The following is an 18,455-nucleotide window of genomic DNA, read 5'->3' on the forward strand; positions in this document are numbered from 1 at the left end:
ACTTTTTCCACTCGTCTTGTCATCCTTATGTTGCAGCCTTTGAGCCAGGTCGTAACATTATGATATACTATACTATGATATTTATATGTAAAACATATAACATACTATATTATAGCATTTTTATGGCATGTTATACTAAGACATTTTCTTAGCATGCTATGATATTCTTTCTACATTTTTATGACATACTATACTATGATACTTTTGTCATTAAATTGTAAAACAAAAATTAATATGGCATAAGACATTTTTATGGTACATTACTCTGATATTTCTATGACAATTTAATGACATGTTACAGTATGACTTTTTTCTACATTTTTATGACACAATAAACAATCACATTTTTTATGTAATATTATACTGATAGTATTGTTTTGACATTTGTATGACATGCTAAACTATAACTTTATTTTACATATTTATGACATACTAAACTACAATATTTTCATGTATTACTAAAATCTAAATTTTTTACATTTTTATGACATGCTTTACTATGACATATTTATTTTTACAACATACTATACTATTATACCTTTATGTATTACTATAATGTAACTTTTTTAACATTTTATTAGATGCTGTATTGGGATATTTTTACATTTGAATGGCATAGAACACTATATGTTTGTTACATTTGTGTTATGTTCGATTACTTTGACACTTTCATGGAATACTATAAATTACTTATGCTATATTGTGACTTTTTATGACATACACGGCTTTTAATTGCATGAAGATAGACTATACGTTTGACCTGCTCCCCAACAACAGGGCTTGGCTTTGCAGTGTTTTCCTGCAGGGTGAGCTGAAAGTATGTATGACTTTTTTTAAGAGTTTTATAACATGCTATACTAGAACCTTTTTTTAATTTTATGACATACTGTAGTGTGATATGTGTGACATTTTTTATTGTATACTGTATGACATTTTGATCACATTCTATACATTGACAAATAAAGTTGAGTTTTCCACATTGATGCAAAATGTCTCAATTACAATTTCTGATCAGAAAGATTTACCTTCAATTTAAAACACTCAATGTTATATTGCCTTATTTTCAACAATGATAACCACTGCATCACAATGTGTTTTGTTGCTATCAAAGCATTTATGTGATATGTGAATGGCATTTGTTTTAAGATTATAAAATAAATTGCAAGTCTGTGCGAAGTAGCCGACTAGACCGTAATACACAAGTTCATAAAGAGGATATCAATTCAGTTGGCTGTCTAAATCTGGAAACTTGTTCCAATACCATCCAAGACCTACTATTTTAGTTTTTACATAGAAATATGCAAAATCCAGTAAGTATATCAAAATATAAGACAGTATAACACAGGTAATACAAAATAGTCAACCCACGACATGACTTTTGATTATGACAAGTCATAAAAGTGCTGATTTGTCTGATAATGAAAGACACCGTGTAAAAGTATATCGTAGTAAAAATATGAGAACTGCTGCAAGATAAAAGTAGAGAGCAGCACCCAAAAACTACAATTCATTAACTCACAAAATTGTATCTACTGTATTCAGTGTTACCGTAATTTTTCTGGTCTTAAAATCTATAATATATATATATATACACACAATAAAAATTGAATGCAGTTCATAGATTCGACTCAACAAAGAGATCTCAAACAGCTTTTTATTACATTTTTCAATCAATAACAGTACAATTTAGTACAGTATCTATCTTGCATCCAGCTCACCGTGTAACACCAACAGACTGAAATGAAATACAAAAAGTGAAAAGGTACATAATGGTGCAGAGCTCTATAATATTAATGAAAAGAGAAAAGGGAATCCATCTCAGTTGAATTGCATTTTCACTTGTGGCCACACACGAATACATCACATTTATTGTACATCATCGCAGAAAAAAAAAAAAAAAAGAAAAGTGAAAATATGTCACAACTTTAACAAAAGTGCTTCTGTATACAGTGAAATGTTGTCATTCAGATGCTCTGATTTTCAATTTAAGACCAAGAAGAAAAAAGAAAAAGGTACAAAAGTTTAAGTATGGACAGTATGCGAGGACGTTTTTGTTCCATTGAGAGTGAAGATTTGGAGGAGAGAAGAAGGACTTGTCAAGGATAGAATTCTTACAATGATTGTTATAGTTATTACAAAAAATTGGCATCAATAGAACTGGTAAGCATAATTTACACTAAGTATGCAGTCGATATTAAGTCTGTCTCCATTCTTGCTCACTCTGGTGCATAGCGTTACCAGTATTAGCACATTATGTATGCAGAATTTGAGCCAAAAAGAAATTGGCGTCTGTTAAGTTCAATCAATAGGTGACTCTCCTTTTCAGAAAAAAAAAAATAAAAATTAGGATTTTGCACCATTGAAAGCAAGTCTACAGCATGCACATCTAAATCAACCCATGGCAGACAAAATGAAATGTCTCAACTTAAAACAGACCATTATTTTCAGACATTGATTTGTACATTTCATTCACAGAGTTGCAACTGCAGTCCCAAGCAAAGGAAGTGTCTATTTAGTCAAGTGAGATGTTTCACTCAAAGTGGATACTAAACACAATCCGCCATCCATATAATAAAATCCAGCCATGCCCCAATTATCTCAGCACCTACCTTGCTACCCCACCCCTTCCCACCCAAAGTCAAAAGGCATGTACAAGAATTAAGGGGGTTAACTGGATAAGTTACTCGTAATAACTCCTTTTGTACTGGAATGAGCATTCATAACTTATAGCATGTGCTTGGTTAGTTAACATAGTATTAGTTGAGAGGCAAAGCTTCTTCATGTGCAAAAGGCTGTGATGAAACAAAAACAGCTAGTATATAAATACATAATGGACATTTTGAAAGCTGCTCGTGTAATATGATCCAAGCTTTTACTTGCTGCATGTTTTCATGTCATCTGTTTTATATGATTTAACTGGATTAGAAAGACAAGCTGTAATTCAAACATATCTAAAACCACTAAAGAAATATGACAAAAAGAAAGCCATCAAGAATAACAAACCATCAGAATAGAATTCTTAAAAAAAAGAAAAGAAAAAAAAAGTTAAATAATTTGTACAATTACACTCCAACATTTGCTTTCAAGACGCACACATTTGCATGGGATGATAGTGTTGTTTTCTCTTTCAAGGTAACATAGAATGGTCCAAGAAGGAATGCACAAGTTTCTGATTTGATACCACAGGAGATCCTTTCTTAACTAGGTGATAAACATTTGTGCTCTTCTTTGTGTAGGAAAGGCATTGGTTTCCCTTCGTTTTTGTGGTGTCCAAGTCAGTTTAAACAGTGTTGAAGAAGATGCTGTGAACATTCTGAAGTTGTAATGGTCTTCCAGTCAACTTTGGAGTTAAAAGAACATCTGGGAAACAAAGACAAACGAAATTGTGAGTTTAGCTCGTCTCATTTGACCTACAGTTGTAGCCGCCTCCTGTAAATTTAGGACCTAATGGGCAAAGATCTAAACAAAGAGCTTTCTAATAACACAGATAGACCTAAGAATGCAGGAGGCAGCTTGTGTTCATTATAGGCACATCTGCAACCAGCTGCAGAACAAGCTTACACGTTTTGGCCTGTTTGGAGATGTTGGTATTGGAAGTGTTCTGGTTTCCATTTGTACTCCCAGATGTATTGACCAAAACGTTTGAACGGGCTTTGGTTGCATGCAGGTAAACAGTCGTAAACAGAGTTGAGAGCAAAAGAGGCGGGACGACAGAGGTGGGTAGAGCACCCAAAAACTGTATTCAAGTAAAAGTACTGTTGCACGGCAAAAAGAAAAAGTATAAAGCTAATTACTTGAGTAGCCAGTTAAATAAAAATGATTCTGTACTGTACAATCATGTTACTGTCCACCACTTGTCTCACAATACTTCGGCTACATGTTAACATAGCCAGTCGGAACCAGTTTACTGAAGAAATGTATCTGCAGTTTTTTTAGGGATAACACCCAACATACATGTGGTTGGTCTCTTGGTGAGGGAGACATTGAACAGTTCAGTTATAAGAGATATTATTTACCCCCTTAGCTCCGTAACAACGTCACAGTCGTACAGTACAGCAAGTTAACAACTCTTTACGACAACGCCAACACAAATCTCAAATTTGAGCCGAGCTATTCTGCTTGTGACAGTAACCTGAATGTATTTGTGATGAAAATGAGAAATGTCATCATCTGTGGATTAGATGACTTTCCACATACACACCAGACAATATCTGGTCTGTGTCTCTCAACTCTGATCACAAAATACTTCAAAATTACATTTGCTTTTTGGCTCCTATTATATTATAATTTGGCAAATAAATCAGCAAATAGTGTGCATGTTCATTATATACTGTGTCTGTTATGTCAAAACCTAAATATAGAGTTTAAACATGTTTCAGTGTCCTTAAACTTTTTGAAAATGTCTCATGTCATGTGACTCATTTAGGCTAATTAGGAGATACTATAATGTTTCATCATTAATTGCCTAATAAATACAATCTGTTCACTTCTTCACTTTGACCCGAGGGAGACCATCTGTGGTTGAGAAATGAACGCAGTTCTCCTTTTTTTGTGTTAAGAATTTGCTTTAATATTCACATTACGACTGAAAGCAGGGGTAGTAGTAGATGATGTGTAAATATGTTATTACACTTATTAGCATTAACACAACAGACTGTCAGCTCAGTGTCGACACAATTCTCTGATGTTCTGACTTCACTGCCCGCTGTTATTGCGTCTGTAAATATTAGCTGCTAGCGCTATTTGAAAGTCATAACGTTAACTTTGCTCCTGCTGTAACTTCAGCAATGCTGCTTTTAACAGAGTCACGTAGGGGCGTGGTTGCGCTACGCTAACAGTGCTAGCAGACCTGGGTCCAGCGAGCCACCTTCCCCATAACGGATCATGAAAGCATGAAAATAAAAGTAGCGTGAATGATTATGTACCCAAATGTAACGGAGTAAAAAGTAATGATTTTTCTCTAAAAATCTATTCAAGTAAGAGTAAAAAGTATGCTGCATTAACACTACTCTGACAAGCACAATTTACTCAAAAACGTTACACGAGTACATGTCAGGGAGTACATGTAACCTGCTACTACCTACCTCTGCTGCAAACATTGGCTGAAATATAACCCAGCAGCTATCGCCTGACAATGATTTAGTGGAAACTGGTTACTTGGGAAACAATCCAGTCTTTGACGTCTGTCTGCGCACGGATGAGGAAGTGACGGCCCGGATATCCGTTATCCGTCAGTCCGCTGGATACACCAGACACCAGAAATATTGGCCGTTGGTGCCAAAGGCTAAACTGTCGTCAGACCGATAGCTAATGGGTTCCAAAACTGTGTTTAATATTATTGTAAGTGGCTGAAATGTCTATCTGAGGTGCGCTTATCGGCCACTATTAGTCAAAAAAGAATCCAGGATCCATTCTGAAATATGCAGCCCAGCAAAAGACTAAGAAGCAGAAAGGTATTTAATTGAACCCACAACGCACTTAAACCTGTAAGGGGACAACGGTAGTGCAAAAGCACATCAGCTTCCACTCCAGCCAAGCAAAAGATGACGCTTCAACAAATGTCCACATACAGCTTTTGGACTAGTACTTTACTAAGAATAGAAACGCCTTAGGTACAAATGTATGAAACAATAATACAAATATGAAAAAAAAAAAAAAAAAAAAAAAAAAAGAACCTTCAGGCTTCAATTCCAGATCTTCAGAAAACTGTCCCAGGATCCCGTTGCGACTGCCATGCCATCATCAGTAACTCCCAGGCAGCTGACGCGGTTGTCATGTCCAGCCAACACACCTAGACAAGTACAGCAATTGTAATTTGGTCAACAAGACAGCAAGCGAGTACATTTTATCAGAAGCAATTATTGACCCAAGCGCATTTTTGTAACATGTTCCTCCGTGTTGCAGAAATAAGGCTGCTTTTTGAGATCATGCATGAATGGCTTACCAGCACGGTCAGCTTTTAGTGTGTCCCACACATTACAGTTGAAGTCATCATATCCCGCCAGAAGAAGACGGCCACTCTTTGAGAACGCAACGGAGGTGATTCCACATATGATATTGTCATGAGAGTAGATCATTAATTCCTGATCAGCACGTAGATCAAAAAGCCTGCAGGTGGCGTCATCGGAGCCCGTGGCAAAGGCATTGCCATTAGGGAAGAACTAGAGATTCCAAGAGAGAGATAATTAGTGCACAATAGAGGAACACACAAAAACTAAAAGTACACCTATACTAATAAACAAAAACACAAAAGAACATCCCATGCAGAACAGATTCTTTTAAATAACTTACACAGATGGCATTGATGTCAGACTCATGGCCAGTGAAGGTCTGTCTGCACATGCCCTCTCTGACATCCCAGAGTTTAGCAGAGGCATCACAAGCACCAGAGACGAATAGCCGTGAGTCAGGGGCCAATGACAGGCTCATGACATCGCCTGTGTGTCCAGCAAACGTGGTCGTCTGCTGGCCGGTCTCAATGTCCCAAAGTGCACTATAATATGAAACGCACAATCAAGATACGCGTACGTATTTTTTTGCAACGTCCGTACAGCAACTCGACGTAGGCAACACTTTTACTTACCAAGTGGTATCTCCAGAGCTTGTAATAATCTGGTTGTCATCAAGGAAGCGACAACAGGACAGGTATCCTGATATTCAGAGAATCAATAGAGGAGTCGTTAATATGGAATTTCCCGTCGGATACATAACTAGCAGTAGAAAACTAACGAGCAAAGTGGTTCATATACCTGTATGTCCAGCCAGCTCACGGCTCACGCGTACATTGCCCTCGCGTGTTTTCAGGTTGTAAATGGAGCAGATGTTGTCTAAGCCACCACAGGCCACATAATTTCCTGAAGGTGCATATGCACAAGTCATGACCCAGGAAGATCGAAGTGGGATGGCATGAACCTACAACAAATGGGACAACACACACACACACACACACACACACACACAAATACGTTAAGTTCCTTAAACGTCCATTTTACAGTCAGTATTTTTACAGTGGCTACATTTACTAACCTGGTAAATTGAAAAAAGAAATGTTCATACTTTTTGGAGAGCAATAATATTTGAAAAAGTTTTCATTAAGATAACTTTTGACACTATTTACAAACTGTGCACCACATCCACCCACCCCACTGACTGCACAGCAGACACACAGGCCCCCGGGCAGAGGCCACAAATGCTTCTCTCTCAGCTGATCTGCAACCCGTATACATTTATTCAAAATGAACTCTGCATGGGCAGTTAGTTACCCTCCTTTTAAATATAGTGTAGCAGGAACAATATGAAACGGCTTAACAGACGTATAGAGTCATTGGTGTGAAGCACCAGAAACCAGGTCCATATCGTTCATCTGGATCTGCCTCAAGTTTTTAAACTGCAGCAGCTATTACTGTGTTTGCATGTAGATGGCAACATTGGCATGCCTGAACAACCACCATTGTTGTTTTGCTTTCCAATGACACAGATTGCCATTTGCAGATTCAACCATAACTTAATTAATCCCTGTCAAAAGAAAAGAAAACAGGCCTTACCTTATTTGTGGTATAGCTGTCCCAAATAATGAGTTTGCCATCTTGAGAGGCACTGACCAAGAGCCTACAAAAATGATAAACGCAATATTAACACCACCACTACAACAACAATCAGAGTCATCGCACACAATCTATTTTTATCTGGAATCATAAGCCAAAAGACGCCTGCCAAACAGCTGAAGAACAACATTTAACAACTCCTACTTTTAGACATCGTTTAACTTTTGCACTTTGCTCAACATTTAACAAGCAAAAACAGAATGCAAACACAAAACTTCCCTTCACACCATGAGTCATAAACTCCGGCAGATGCTTTACCTGGAATCTGTTCCCCAATGCATGGCATAGATTTTAGCCAAATGACCCCGCAGCGTTCGTCTTGTACGCATCTGGATTCGGCCAACGGGGTCAATGTTAGCTGTGATCTGCAAAACATTAAGTACTTTGGTTACTTTCACACCAAATGCTTTTCAACCTCAGAAACAGATCATAGTGTTAATTGTTACCTGTGATAATGTGGCATCTGCGCATGCTTTCCTGGCATCCTGAATAAAAGAAAAACTCAAATCTTTAGGGAAGGATTTCTCACATTAATCGTTGTTGAATAGGCTGAACTCTAATTCAACTTGTAAATGGGATTTTAACAATAATTGATGTTATAGCAATAAAAAAAAAGTGATTTTAAAAACCGGCTACTCACTCTGATCTGGTTCTTGAGCTGCTCTGCCTCTTGGCGTAACTGGTCCAGTTCACTCATTTTATTCTGCTTTTTTAATTACCTCACTCCAGTTACCGGGGCACTTGTTGATCTAAAAAAAGAAGAAAGAGAAGCACTTCAATCATTTGCATACATCTTCACCATTCACCCCAAATCTTTAGCAAGATATATTTACGATTTACCTGAAAAAAACTAATCTAACAGCAAAAGGTAATGGTAGAAAAGGGACTTTCAGCCAGTTCCCTAAAACATGACTTTTCAATCGACTAAATGGGTTAAAGTACTAGTACATAGTATTTGTTCAACCTTACTTTACTACCTCAATGTCAGCAACGTAATCCTGACACATAATTTAGATTGCCAGACACATCTAGTTATGGCATGACTTTCCAATGATCCGAAAAGCAGTCATTATCCTGTTGACCTCAATCCCGTGGATATAATTTGAACCAAGTGATCAATAAGCCACTTATATTAATACTGTCTCAAAGTGCATCTAAAACAATACATTTTAAAGACTGAAGGCATGTTCCAAATATAATAATATCCAGTCTCACTTATTAAAGCAAAGAAATACATTATTTCAAGTCCATTCATTGATAAATATTTTAAGGAAGCCAAAGAAAATCACAAGAAACCCTCCAGCCATAATGACCGGCCCTGTACAAATGTGATAGAGTAAAAACTAGACAACGCTCCATGTAAACCATATTTTTAGATAACCTTAACCAACATAGAGTAACATTTTGAGTAAGAATAAGACAATTATTCCATTATACTAATTTCAGTTACATTATCAAGAGGATTGTTATCAATCTCTGGAGCACACTGTGCAATCCATCCGTTTGATGACACATGCAAAGTCCAAGTCTACCCATTTAAAGCAATCAAAAGCAGTTTTTGCAAATAAAGCACAATGCAAACATGTCCATAGTTGTGAACAGCTTACTGAATATACTGTCGTATTATTTTAAACTATCCCAGTAGTTGTGAAAAAGTGACTGATTGCATATCAACTCCAGTTTCCCTGTGAAATGGAGAACTTTCCACACAGGTCCAACAAAAGTTCTTTAAGAAAACAATTGTAATTATACTCTTTATATGTGTGAGTTTGAGTATGATTAAAATGGTAAATATGTTGTTAGTGGTACTATATCAGACTCGTAATTTCTGACTACATCTAGAAAACCGGCTAACAAAGCTAAGTATACAATTTTGACCAAAAGCAACATCAACAAAGATTTTCTACTGATCAAGTAAGAACGCGGCTGAGTTCATCCTAAAAAGGACTTCCCAAAGCCTACTTTCTGGAGATAATGTAAACGACATTGGGAGATTACAACCAAGAATATTTAAGTACATAGTGGCCCATCACTTATAAAAGCTGTATTCTATGAGAAATGTATCGCCCCCTTGTATCTTGAAAAAACAAACAAAGCAGATGTCTGCATAATGTGGGGAAGCAGCTGAAAGTGCAATATTACATTGTTGTAATAGATTGTTGTAAAACTAAAATCGAATTCAGATTGGTGGCAGTTTGCAAACAGCTATGCACCATTAAGGTGGACCAACCTTGCCTTCCCAGTTCCCTTACCTGGTGTCTATCAGTCAGCAGGCCTGTGTCACTGGAGGCTCCAGAACAAGACTGAACATCTTCTCTACCTCACTGTGATCCTTTAGGTCCTCTGATTGGTTGACCTTTTTACAGTTATCCTCTTACACTCATTAATCTTATAAATAAATGTGTCATGGAATGTAATTATTATGCAGTATCATCAGGGGACAGCAGAATGCCATTCTCAACTTGAAGACCTCTGATGTTATTATTTTTTTTTTTCAGCGAGAAAATTAAAGTTGATTCAGTTTCGCAGATTTGTATGTTTCTGTCCATAGAGTATAATTGTTGTAATACTATGTATTTAGCCAAGAACAGACAAAGAAAAGACAACATCTAAAATATCTTTCAAGTCATTATTTAGCTTTCAAATGCAGTTCTGAGTAATCGCATTACAGGCTATTGAGGTAAACCTGACAAGTTCCTGTCACTACTAATTGGTGATTTCCTCAAATGGCTATTCATTTTATTTAATAACATAAGGTATATATTAAATTCACACTTTGTTCTCTATCTAATAATTACAAGATGCAGTTAACTTTAATTCTTTACCGTTTGTATACCAAATTGTAAAACTGATATGTTAAATCCAAAAGATGTTATATGCCCAGGTTTTAAATATCTGAAATATTATTTCCCATTGACCTCTGTGGATGCTTACAGTTAAGGAGTTCCTCTCCCTCATCACTTCTCTTTTCCAAGCGCCTGATCATAGTCAGCTGACTGCATGATAAACAATGAGCAGTGGCAAACAGCTTGGAGTTCTCAGGTCCCTTAAGGGCAGTCTGTGCCTGCCGTTTTGTCTCCTATATTTCCAGCTAAAATAAAAAATGATCTCTCTGCAGTAGTTTACATCTGTTCTCAAAGGACCGGTCTGCTTATCTGTACTGTTAAACGATGATAATGCAATGTTTCACAGGTCTAAAGCTGGATCATAGAAAAGGCCATAACCAGCAATATCACTGAGCAACTACATAATCCTAAAAGCTGAAATCCTCCGTCAATGAGTCTCTAATCCTATCCATGTCCACTCACATAAACAGCTGGCAAAGCCACTACAAGCATTAGAAATGTTTTCCCAATCATAAAAGGATGACTTTAATCTTAATTATTTTACACACAACATGCTTAAAGCAAGTAGCTGGATTTTAACACTACCGGGGAAATCATAAACCTAGTACAGTCCCTCTCTGTCAGTTGTGACCGGCTACTGTGTAATTAGTACCACTCCTGCTTTAATAAACTAAGATGAAGTTGTCAAGGAAGCTGTGTATATATCAAAGTAATTTGCGAATTACATACCAACAGGCACACTTAAAAGTAATGTTAAAACAAGTGATCAACATACCCAACATTCATATTGTCTAAATGAAGTCTGTGCACAGGTTTCCCAATGAATGTGTGTTCTGTGCTGGTAGTTGACTTAGTCACTGTGTGCCGTTCTGTGATTTGCCTTCAACAGTAGGCTCGTTTGCGTTGCATTTGAATAGCTGCTGGATGGCCGTTTTATTCAGTTTGTTACTCTGGTATGTTTAGAGGGTTGGGCTGCTGAGGCTCTACACACACTTCACGAGAAAATGAGTTGTAATTCAGCCCCATAATGTGGCAAAATAGAGAGGATAAGACTATTAGTATCCGACTACGTCTAATGTGATTTCTACGTTCACTAAACGCTGCACAGTGTAATGACAATATGAATTGCACTGACGGAAATCTAAGAAGATGCAGCTAAACGCCATCTTGCAGACGGCTGCCCGCTAGTTAGCCTGCTAGCTAGCTGACAGTGTAGGCCTGCAGGCAGGGAAGAGCTAGTTTTGAAGAAATAAATGTACGGTCTCTTTATTCGCAACAACATCGCTTGTAATTGAACAATGTCCGGTATACAAGCGAAGTCGATATAACGTAAGCTGCATTTTATGACGGATAAATTAAAGTGTATAGCATCTAATGCAAAAAAACACAACCGCCGCTACTTCAGGGTGGACTCAGCTGCTCTTCCGCAATTGCACGGAGTGCTATGTGTTTAGCTTCTAAGCCAATATAGTGGGCTAACCGAGAAACTCGGTGGTTGCGTGGCCTTCAGTAATCCACTTACTTACACACTAACAATCTCGTTAAACCCGACAGTGCAAAGTTGATTTGATTACGACGCATCCGTATATTTATTTGGTTCTCTAATCAGCCTGTAAAAACTGCAAGGTCGGGCGGCTGTGGCCTGTTTGACTTCAGTAAGCAACAAATGCTACACCAGATGCGGGTGATTTATCATAAAGTAGTAAGATGACCATCTATTTTACCTCCTGCAGAACTGCAAATTAGCCAACTGATGATGAATCAATCAATACCATTACTGAGCTAAGTTAAAGGCGTTGCACCAGTCGTCCATTGCAAGAAAATCAGCGATATGCTAACTTATTACTTGAGGTTAAAAAAAAAAAAAAAAAAAAAAAAAAAAAGGGTGTTAACGCGGCTACAATAACTCACGTTAATAACATGTAGCTGATGCAAAGTTATGTGTAGGGTGACATTTTAACGCTGATTAGTGATGCTGGCTGCTCTGCTATTGCCAATAACCAATAATAGTTGTTAATTTGTTTACGGGACGTTTATTGTTCAAGCCCAACCCAATGTGTCATCATCCACTGACACAAACATCCTTAAAATGAACGTTAACATTCCGCGGAACGTTACAAAGCAAAACCCACAACCAACTAAAGAACTTACGGTGTTAACGATATCACTTCAGCTGTGTTCAATACCTTTTGGGCATTAACGACACAGTACTTTAAAGTACTGTGTTTTAGGCCAAGAAGCACCTCTGCAGGGCCATAGCCGACATCGAGCCTCACTGGCCAACATGTACGGTACTTAAACGCCAGCCAGGAGCTTTCCTAACACTAACAGTAGCGTTAGTTAACCGAACTCAATCGACTGGATGCAGAAGGCATTTATGTGGAGATATGTTTTGTAGCAATCAGTTTATCCACCGAAAATACTGAGCGTCAGGCTCCACCGCTGCAGACACTCTTGTACTTTTATCCGCCAGTATTTGCTCATGATATAACAGCCACCTGAAAGTTAGCTAACGGTAGCTAATGGCTAGGAAGCTATCTATCGCTAACGCTACCCCACCCCCGGATAAGCTCTCTTCCACAATTAATCAGCAAAGGGTATTAACATGTACGCTACTGTGAGAGTCGTGGAAGCAGCATTATCGTCGCTTCATTTCACCTTACCTGATTCAATTTGCGTTTGGTTTTTTTCGTTTTGGCATTGACTGGAGAGCAAGACGGCGTATACCTCCGATCCACGCATCAACGAACACCACAGCGCTAGCTCACTAACTAGCTAGCCAGCTAGCGTTAGTTTTCCGAGGAGCAGCCCTTCCCGAAGTGCAGGCTACGGCTAGGGAGCTCGACAACCTCAGTCAACCAACCGGAGAGGGGAGGGAGGGAGTGGGGGGAGAGAAATCACACCCACTAGCCTTGTACCGAAGACACTGCCCAGGCAGACAAAAAGGCTAATCTTTAAAGTCACTATACCTCATTCAACAAGACAGCCTACTGTCTCCCTTTTTGCCAAGCTTAACATCTGCCCCTTTCCGTAATTACACTCTCGTCCGGCCATCGAACGAGGAGATGGGGAGATGGGCGCGGTAACCCTGCAGTCAGCGCTGGGAAACCCCACGCTGCAGCAGCGAGGGGGTAGAGAAGGTTCGATTGGTGTTTTATCTACAGTTGGACACTATCAACCACTTTGAACAATGTTGAGCACTTCTCATTTACTGGAGCATTTCACCAGAGGGTTCCGAAAGCAGAGAGAACATGGTGTTCGTTTGTTTTCTTTCAGCCCCCTTCCAACACATATGCTGAGTCAGTTAGTCGGGCCCCAACTTGACTCCTGAAGTAGGAAGTGATAGTAATGATTTCAGCAGGGCTCTAATAATAGCGCTGTCAACAACATGATCTGGCCATAGTTAATTAGGAAATAGAATAGAAACCAATAAAGGCAAAGAAGTGCACAGTTTACAACATACCAAACACTTTGTATATGAAGCATATATATTTAAGGATTGGAATCATAGACTGCATACATAAACGTCATAGGCTACAGTCGATGGTTGGAACTCACATAAAATAATTGCTTTCAATTGAGTGAAGTGTTCAATTGAAGCATTTTCTTAATTACAATTTGTGTTGAGTAAATGAAGTGAACATATTAACTAAGGTTTCACATCTCAGACACACATCTAATCAGCTGTCAAGCCCACTGCCTTTATAGCTGGTCAACCAATACTCTGTCTGTCTCAGTTTTCTCGAGCCACCCATCCTTCCCTTCCATCTTCTAATCACCTTCCATCTATCCTCCATATCCTTCATCCTCCCCCTTTCTTTCAGTCCTTACCTCTTCCCTTTCTCCGTTCTTTATAGCCAACTGGAGCTCGAGGTAGGCTTGGGTGACACCCAATGCCTGAGACATTGATCACTGCATGCAAATAAATTGTGTCGCAAAGATGCAGAAACAGATTGCTTTGCCATTGCTTTGCCGGGTCATAAACAATATAATATAAGCATATTATAACAACAACAATTTTGCCAGTGAGTTGTGTAAGTCAGAAGGAGCCCAATGAGTGTATTCTGGTCATTTCATACAGTTAAATTGACCAGAATATTCATTCATTTATTAATTGTTTCCTCCACAAGATTGATCCAAACTTCAGTGTCTAAAATCAACAATCTTCTGATATGGCTGCTCTGTCTAACATGACTTCATTTGTGGTTCAAATTACGGCTCAGCTGTGAAAATGTGCATCATGAGTGTACAAAACGAGAACAATATACATTTTAATGGTACTTTTTTATTGATTAACTTGCTGACTATCAAATAATGTAAATATTAAGTCTCAATCCCCAAACAAGTCTGTCACAGTTTTCATTTTGGTTTACTGTATCTTACTGTATGCGGGTGGAAGATTCAAAGCCCTTCCCATTGACTAACAAATGTAAAATCTTACTGTTCTCATTGCAATGTGGAAAATAACTTCTTGCAGTTAAGTACCTCCTTATTTAGTTGTCACAGAGTACAAAGGAGTTTTTGAGATGTTTGACAAAGAGGGAAACGGAGATGTGAAGACACAGGAGCTAGAGAGGCTGATGAGTTTAATGGGGATCAATCCTACAAAACAAGAGCTCAGCCAGATGACCAAAGACGTGGACAACAATGGTGAATATAAACTCATACAATGGAAATGTATCATTCTTACATTTAACTTGCCTTTTTTACCTTTATGGGCCACCGACTAAGTTTCAGATAATATTTTAAGGTATTACACACACCTGTGACAGCATATGAACTTCCACTTTATTGTGTAGGCCTATATTTATGTGTGTGTGTGTGTGTGTGTACATATATATATATATAGGCCTATAGGTGTAATATATATTACACTTAAATGTAATCCAGCCCTGCCATAAATCTTTTTTTTAAAGTGTATAATGTTAATTCTTTTGTTGACACTGTCAGAAAGCTGCAGAGTCAACTCTATATTTGAGACCATTGTGGTGCTGGTGGTGGATTTGACTGTGTTATATTGTAAGATGGTTCTATTTCTATACATGAGCTACATCTTTAAAAGCCTTTAAGTAATGCCTTGTATATATTCTAAGATGCACCCGGAGGTGAGGAATTAGAAGCTTTATCTAAAGTTCAGCCCAAACCAAGTAAGTAATTAAAGTGCTAAATTTGGCTCTTTAATAATAACCTGGCCATTAACCCAAGCTTAACTGTAGGAGTAGATACAATGTGTGTTTGCCACTTGTTCTGATAAGGTCAAGATTAAGTAATCTGAAGACATATTTAGAATTATTCTTTGCAGGTGATCAAATTTGGGTTTTAATTAAATGCAAGTATTTATAGTGCAACTTTTTAAGAGAGAAACATCTTCCAAAATGCATTACAAAAACATCGGAAACTGTAGTTTTCTGTTTTTAGTGCAAGTTACAAACAATATCACTAGGTGTCAGTGTTTTACTATGTGGGATTTGGGTAAAATGGGTCTATAAAGAGACTGTTGGTGCATCCCACAGTGCACCACACACACACACACACATACACACGTACACAAGCAATTACCTCAAGATAGGATCAGTCGTATTGGAGTTAAAGTTAACACTCTGCAATAGGGCAGTTGGAAAAGGTTTGTTTAATTAAGATGTTATTGATGTCAGTTACTTTCCAATTAAATTCACACGTTCTACCTACAATTTAGAGCCTTGTCTAAACAATTAGTTCCTTAACATAAACAGATAGTTTACTGCCATCACTGTGAAATTGAATCATACAGAAACGTTATAAAAAATATAAAATATAAAAAATCTCCAATTACTGTCATTTGACTTGAGGGCTTCATTTTGTGCTCACCAAAGCATTAAAAACTGCACCATGATGTTCTGCCTTCTGCTAATTTAAGAAGGAGGCATCGTTTGAGTTTAGTTTTTTTGGTATAACTTTTATGTCAAATGAAGTACATTAGGCTAACCTTAACTAACACATTTTATAATTTACCATTTCCTTTCCTGTTTCCTATTTCCCCTACTCTTACCTTTCTCTCTTCATGTCTCCCATCTCTCTCTGAACTGAAAAGGGGAAAGAACATATGCTGCCATTTTTATGAACTCTATTTTGGCATTTTTATGTCAAAGAAGTATTACAGAAATGTGTTAACTTATAGATTTAAAACATAGATTTTTAAATATCAGCCCTACACACCAAATCGTTTTTATCCAAATTGAAGAATCTAGCTAAAATGTTTGGGTTCTCATAAAAATGTAAGACGTAAACAGAAGACGTTCTTTAATGCTAAAATGTCCCTCAACAAATTCATTCAATTCATCCATTGTGACCACTGGTGTTTTTCAGAGATACGGTATGTTGGGATGCAGATAATTGTAATGGCTGTGATGTTCATTTTTTTCTTTTAATTTCACTACTCACAATCCAACAAACGATCAAACAAATGTTACTGTCCTGCACACATATAATAATGTTTTTTAAACTGATTATTTTTGTGAGTCTTCAGGTAAAGGGATGTTTAACTGTGACAGCTTCCTGGGTCTGATGGCACTGTACCACGAAAGAACCAAGAACCAGGATGCTGAACTCAAAGCGGCTTTTAAAGTATTTGACAAAGAGGCCAAAGGATATATCGCCTGGAACGCACTCAAGTAAGAATAACATAAGTAATAGAAAAGCAAGGCATAAATATTTACCCTACACTTAACAAGTACATTCTTTATTCACTCTTAATTTGATCTATTTTATACATTTTATACACTGTCAACTATTATTTGTTTTGATCCCAAATTTAAATCCAGATAAAACAAATTCAATTGTAAAAAATGATGTCCACTTGTTTGTGTTTACTCAGTGTATTCACATTATTTTGTCCTTGTGCGTTTCCAGTGTTTCCCTTAACATTTAAAATTAATTTCGATGATGAATGCAGGGGAACCACTTAATAAGATTGCGGCAGAGCAGATAAAGATGGAGGTGGAACCATTAATTATGAAGGTTTGAATGTATATTTCACTTACAAGCCATAACCACTCAAAACAAACCTTCAGGTCATAAAGTAATCAGGATATATCCATTATGTTTTTACAAATGTATGTATGCATGCTTGTGTAAATTTAAACACAACAGCCTTCAGTAAACTTTGTAAATGTATGTGAAATGTTATGTTTCAGATTGACTCCAGAAGTGTTTCACCTGCCACCTATACTGTTGTATATACAATTAAATTACAAAATATATGATCCTTAGTTTACCATATTGTAGTTTTTTGTGACTAGGACCGCATTTATTCATTTTTTAAATTCAAAAACGTCCAAATACACTTGTATATTCAAAGATATGTTGTTAGATTGAAATACATGGGATGACAAGGTAATAAGTAAATTACACAATTCAATTCGTAAATTTGCTTATTTAAACTCTTTCAGAATTTGTGGCCATGATGACTGGGGACTCGTTCAAAATGAACTGAAGACTGTATGGATATTCTGCAGCTGTTGTGCACATCTGTTGCAGTTACACACGATTATAAGACAAGTTTGGTTTTCAACACATTTTTATTTGTACAAATAGAAACTAATAAACTAATAAAGTAAAAGGAATCTATGGGGCGATTTGTCAGTGATTCCCCCCCCCCCCCCCTTTCCTTGTCTGTTTTGTCAAAGAGTAAATCCAGATCCTGGAGACTTAAATAAAAGACATCATAGGGTTAATTTCCTCAGAGCTGCCGGATGCAGTCATTCACATGGGTCTGACAGCATCTGGTGTGCAGAGCCATTAAATCCCATTCTCATCCCGCAAAGCCAAATAGACAGTTGAGGGAGCCAACCACATCTGTCATCTTGAAGCCATTAGACCAATAACAGGGTGGCGGGGGAGGGAGCTTGCCGCACTGATCTCTGTTTGCAGCATCCCTGGAGCAGCCTCTGTTGCTCTGTTGTGTGAAATACAAGAAAGAGCAAGACGGGGGAGGGGGGGGGGAGATCCGAGGAGGCAACCGGAGAAC

At 37.6% G+C, this 18,455-nt stretch overlaps 2 protein-coding genes across 4 annotated transcripts; one reads left to right on the plus strand and one right to left on the minus strand.

Moving 5' to 3' along the window:
• Positions 1-1,640: 1,640 nt before the first annotated feature.
• gnb1b (guanine nucleotide binding protein (G protein), beta polypeptide 1b) lies at positions 1,641-13,506 on the minus strand. 3 transcript variants are annotated; one of them, XM_076111127.1, is made up of 11 exons: positions 13,114-13,506; positions 8,245-8,353; positions 8,051-8,089; positions 7,863-7,969; positions 7,545-7,608; positions 6,750-6,912; positions 6,584-6,650; positions 6,292-6,493; positions 5,945-6,161; positions 5,676-5,791; positions 1,641-3,360 (listed from the first exon to the last, which is right to left on the minus strand). In XM_076111127.1, exons 2-10 carry the CDS (start codon positions 8,299-8,301, stop codon positions 5,685-5,687), a joined length of 1,023 nt encoding a protein of 340 aa, XP_075967242.1. In that variant the 5' UTR covers positions 8,302-8,353; positions 13,114-13,506; the 3' UTR covers positions 1,641-3,360; positions 5,676-5,684. The 3 variants fall into 3 exon arrangements, with proteins under 3 accessions (XP_075967242.1, XP_075967244.1, XP_075967243.1); XM_076111129.1 differs by lacking the exon at positions 13,114-13,506 and adding an exon at positions 12,175-12,201; XM_076111128.1 differs by lacking the exon at positions 13,114-13,506 and adding an exon at positions 9,857-10,203.
• On the plus strand, positions 11,419-17,622 carry LOC142970716 (calglandulin-like). Its single transcript, XM_076111135.1, is given in 5 exon segments — positions 11,419-13,590; positions 14,948-15,100; positions 16,956-17,103; positions 17,365-17,408; positions 17,411-17,622. Coding segments are annotated over 5 exon segments (480 nt in total). The 5' UTR covers positions 11,419-13,523; the 3' UTR covers positions 17,479-17,622.
• Positions 17,623-18,455: the final 833 nt, after the last annotated feature.

This window comes from Anarhichas minor, unplaced genomic scaffold, assembly GCF_050575085.1.
Source record: "Anarhichas minor isolate MPS153535 unplaced genomic scaffold, ASM5057508v1 ptg000043l, whole genome shotgun sequence".
NCBI lineage: Eukaryota > Metazoa > Chordata > Actinopteri > Perciformes > Anarhichadidae > Anarhichas > Anarhichas minor.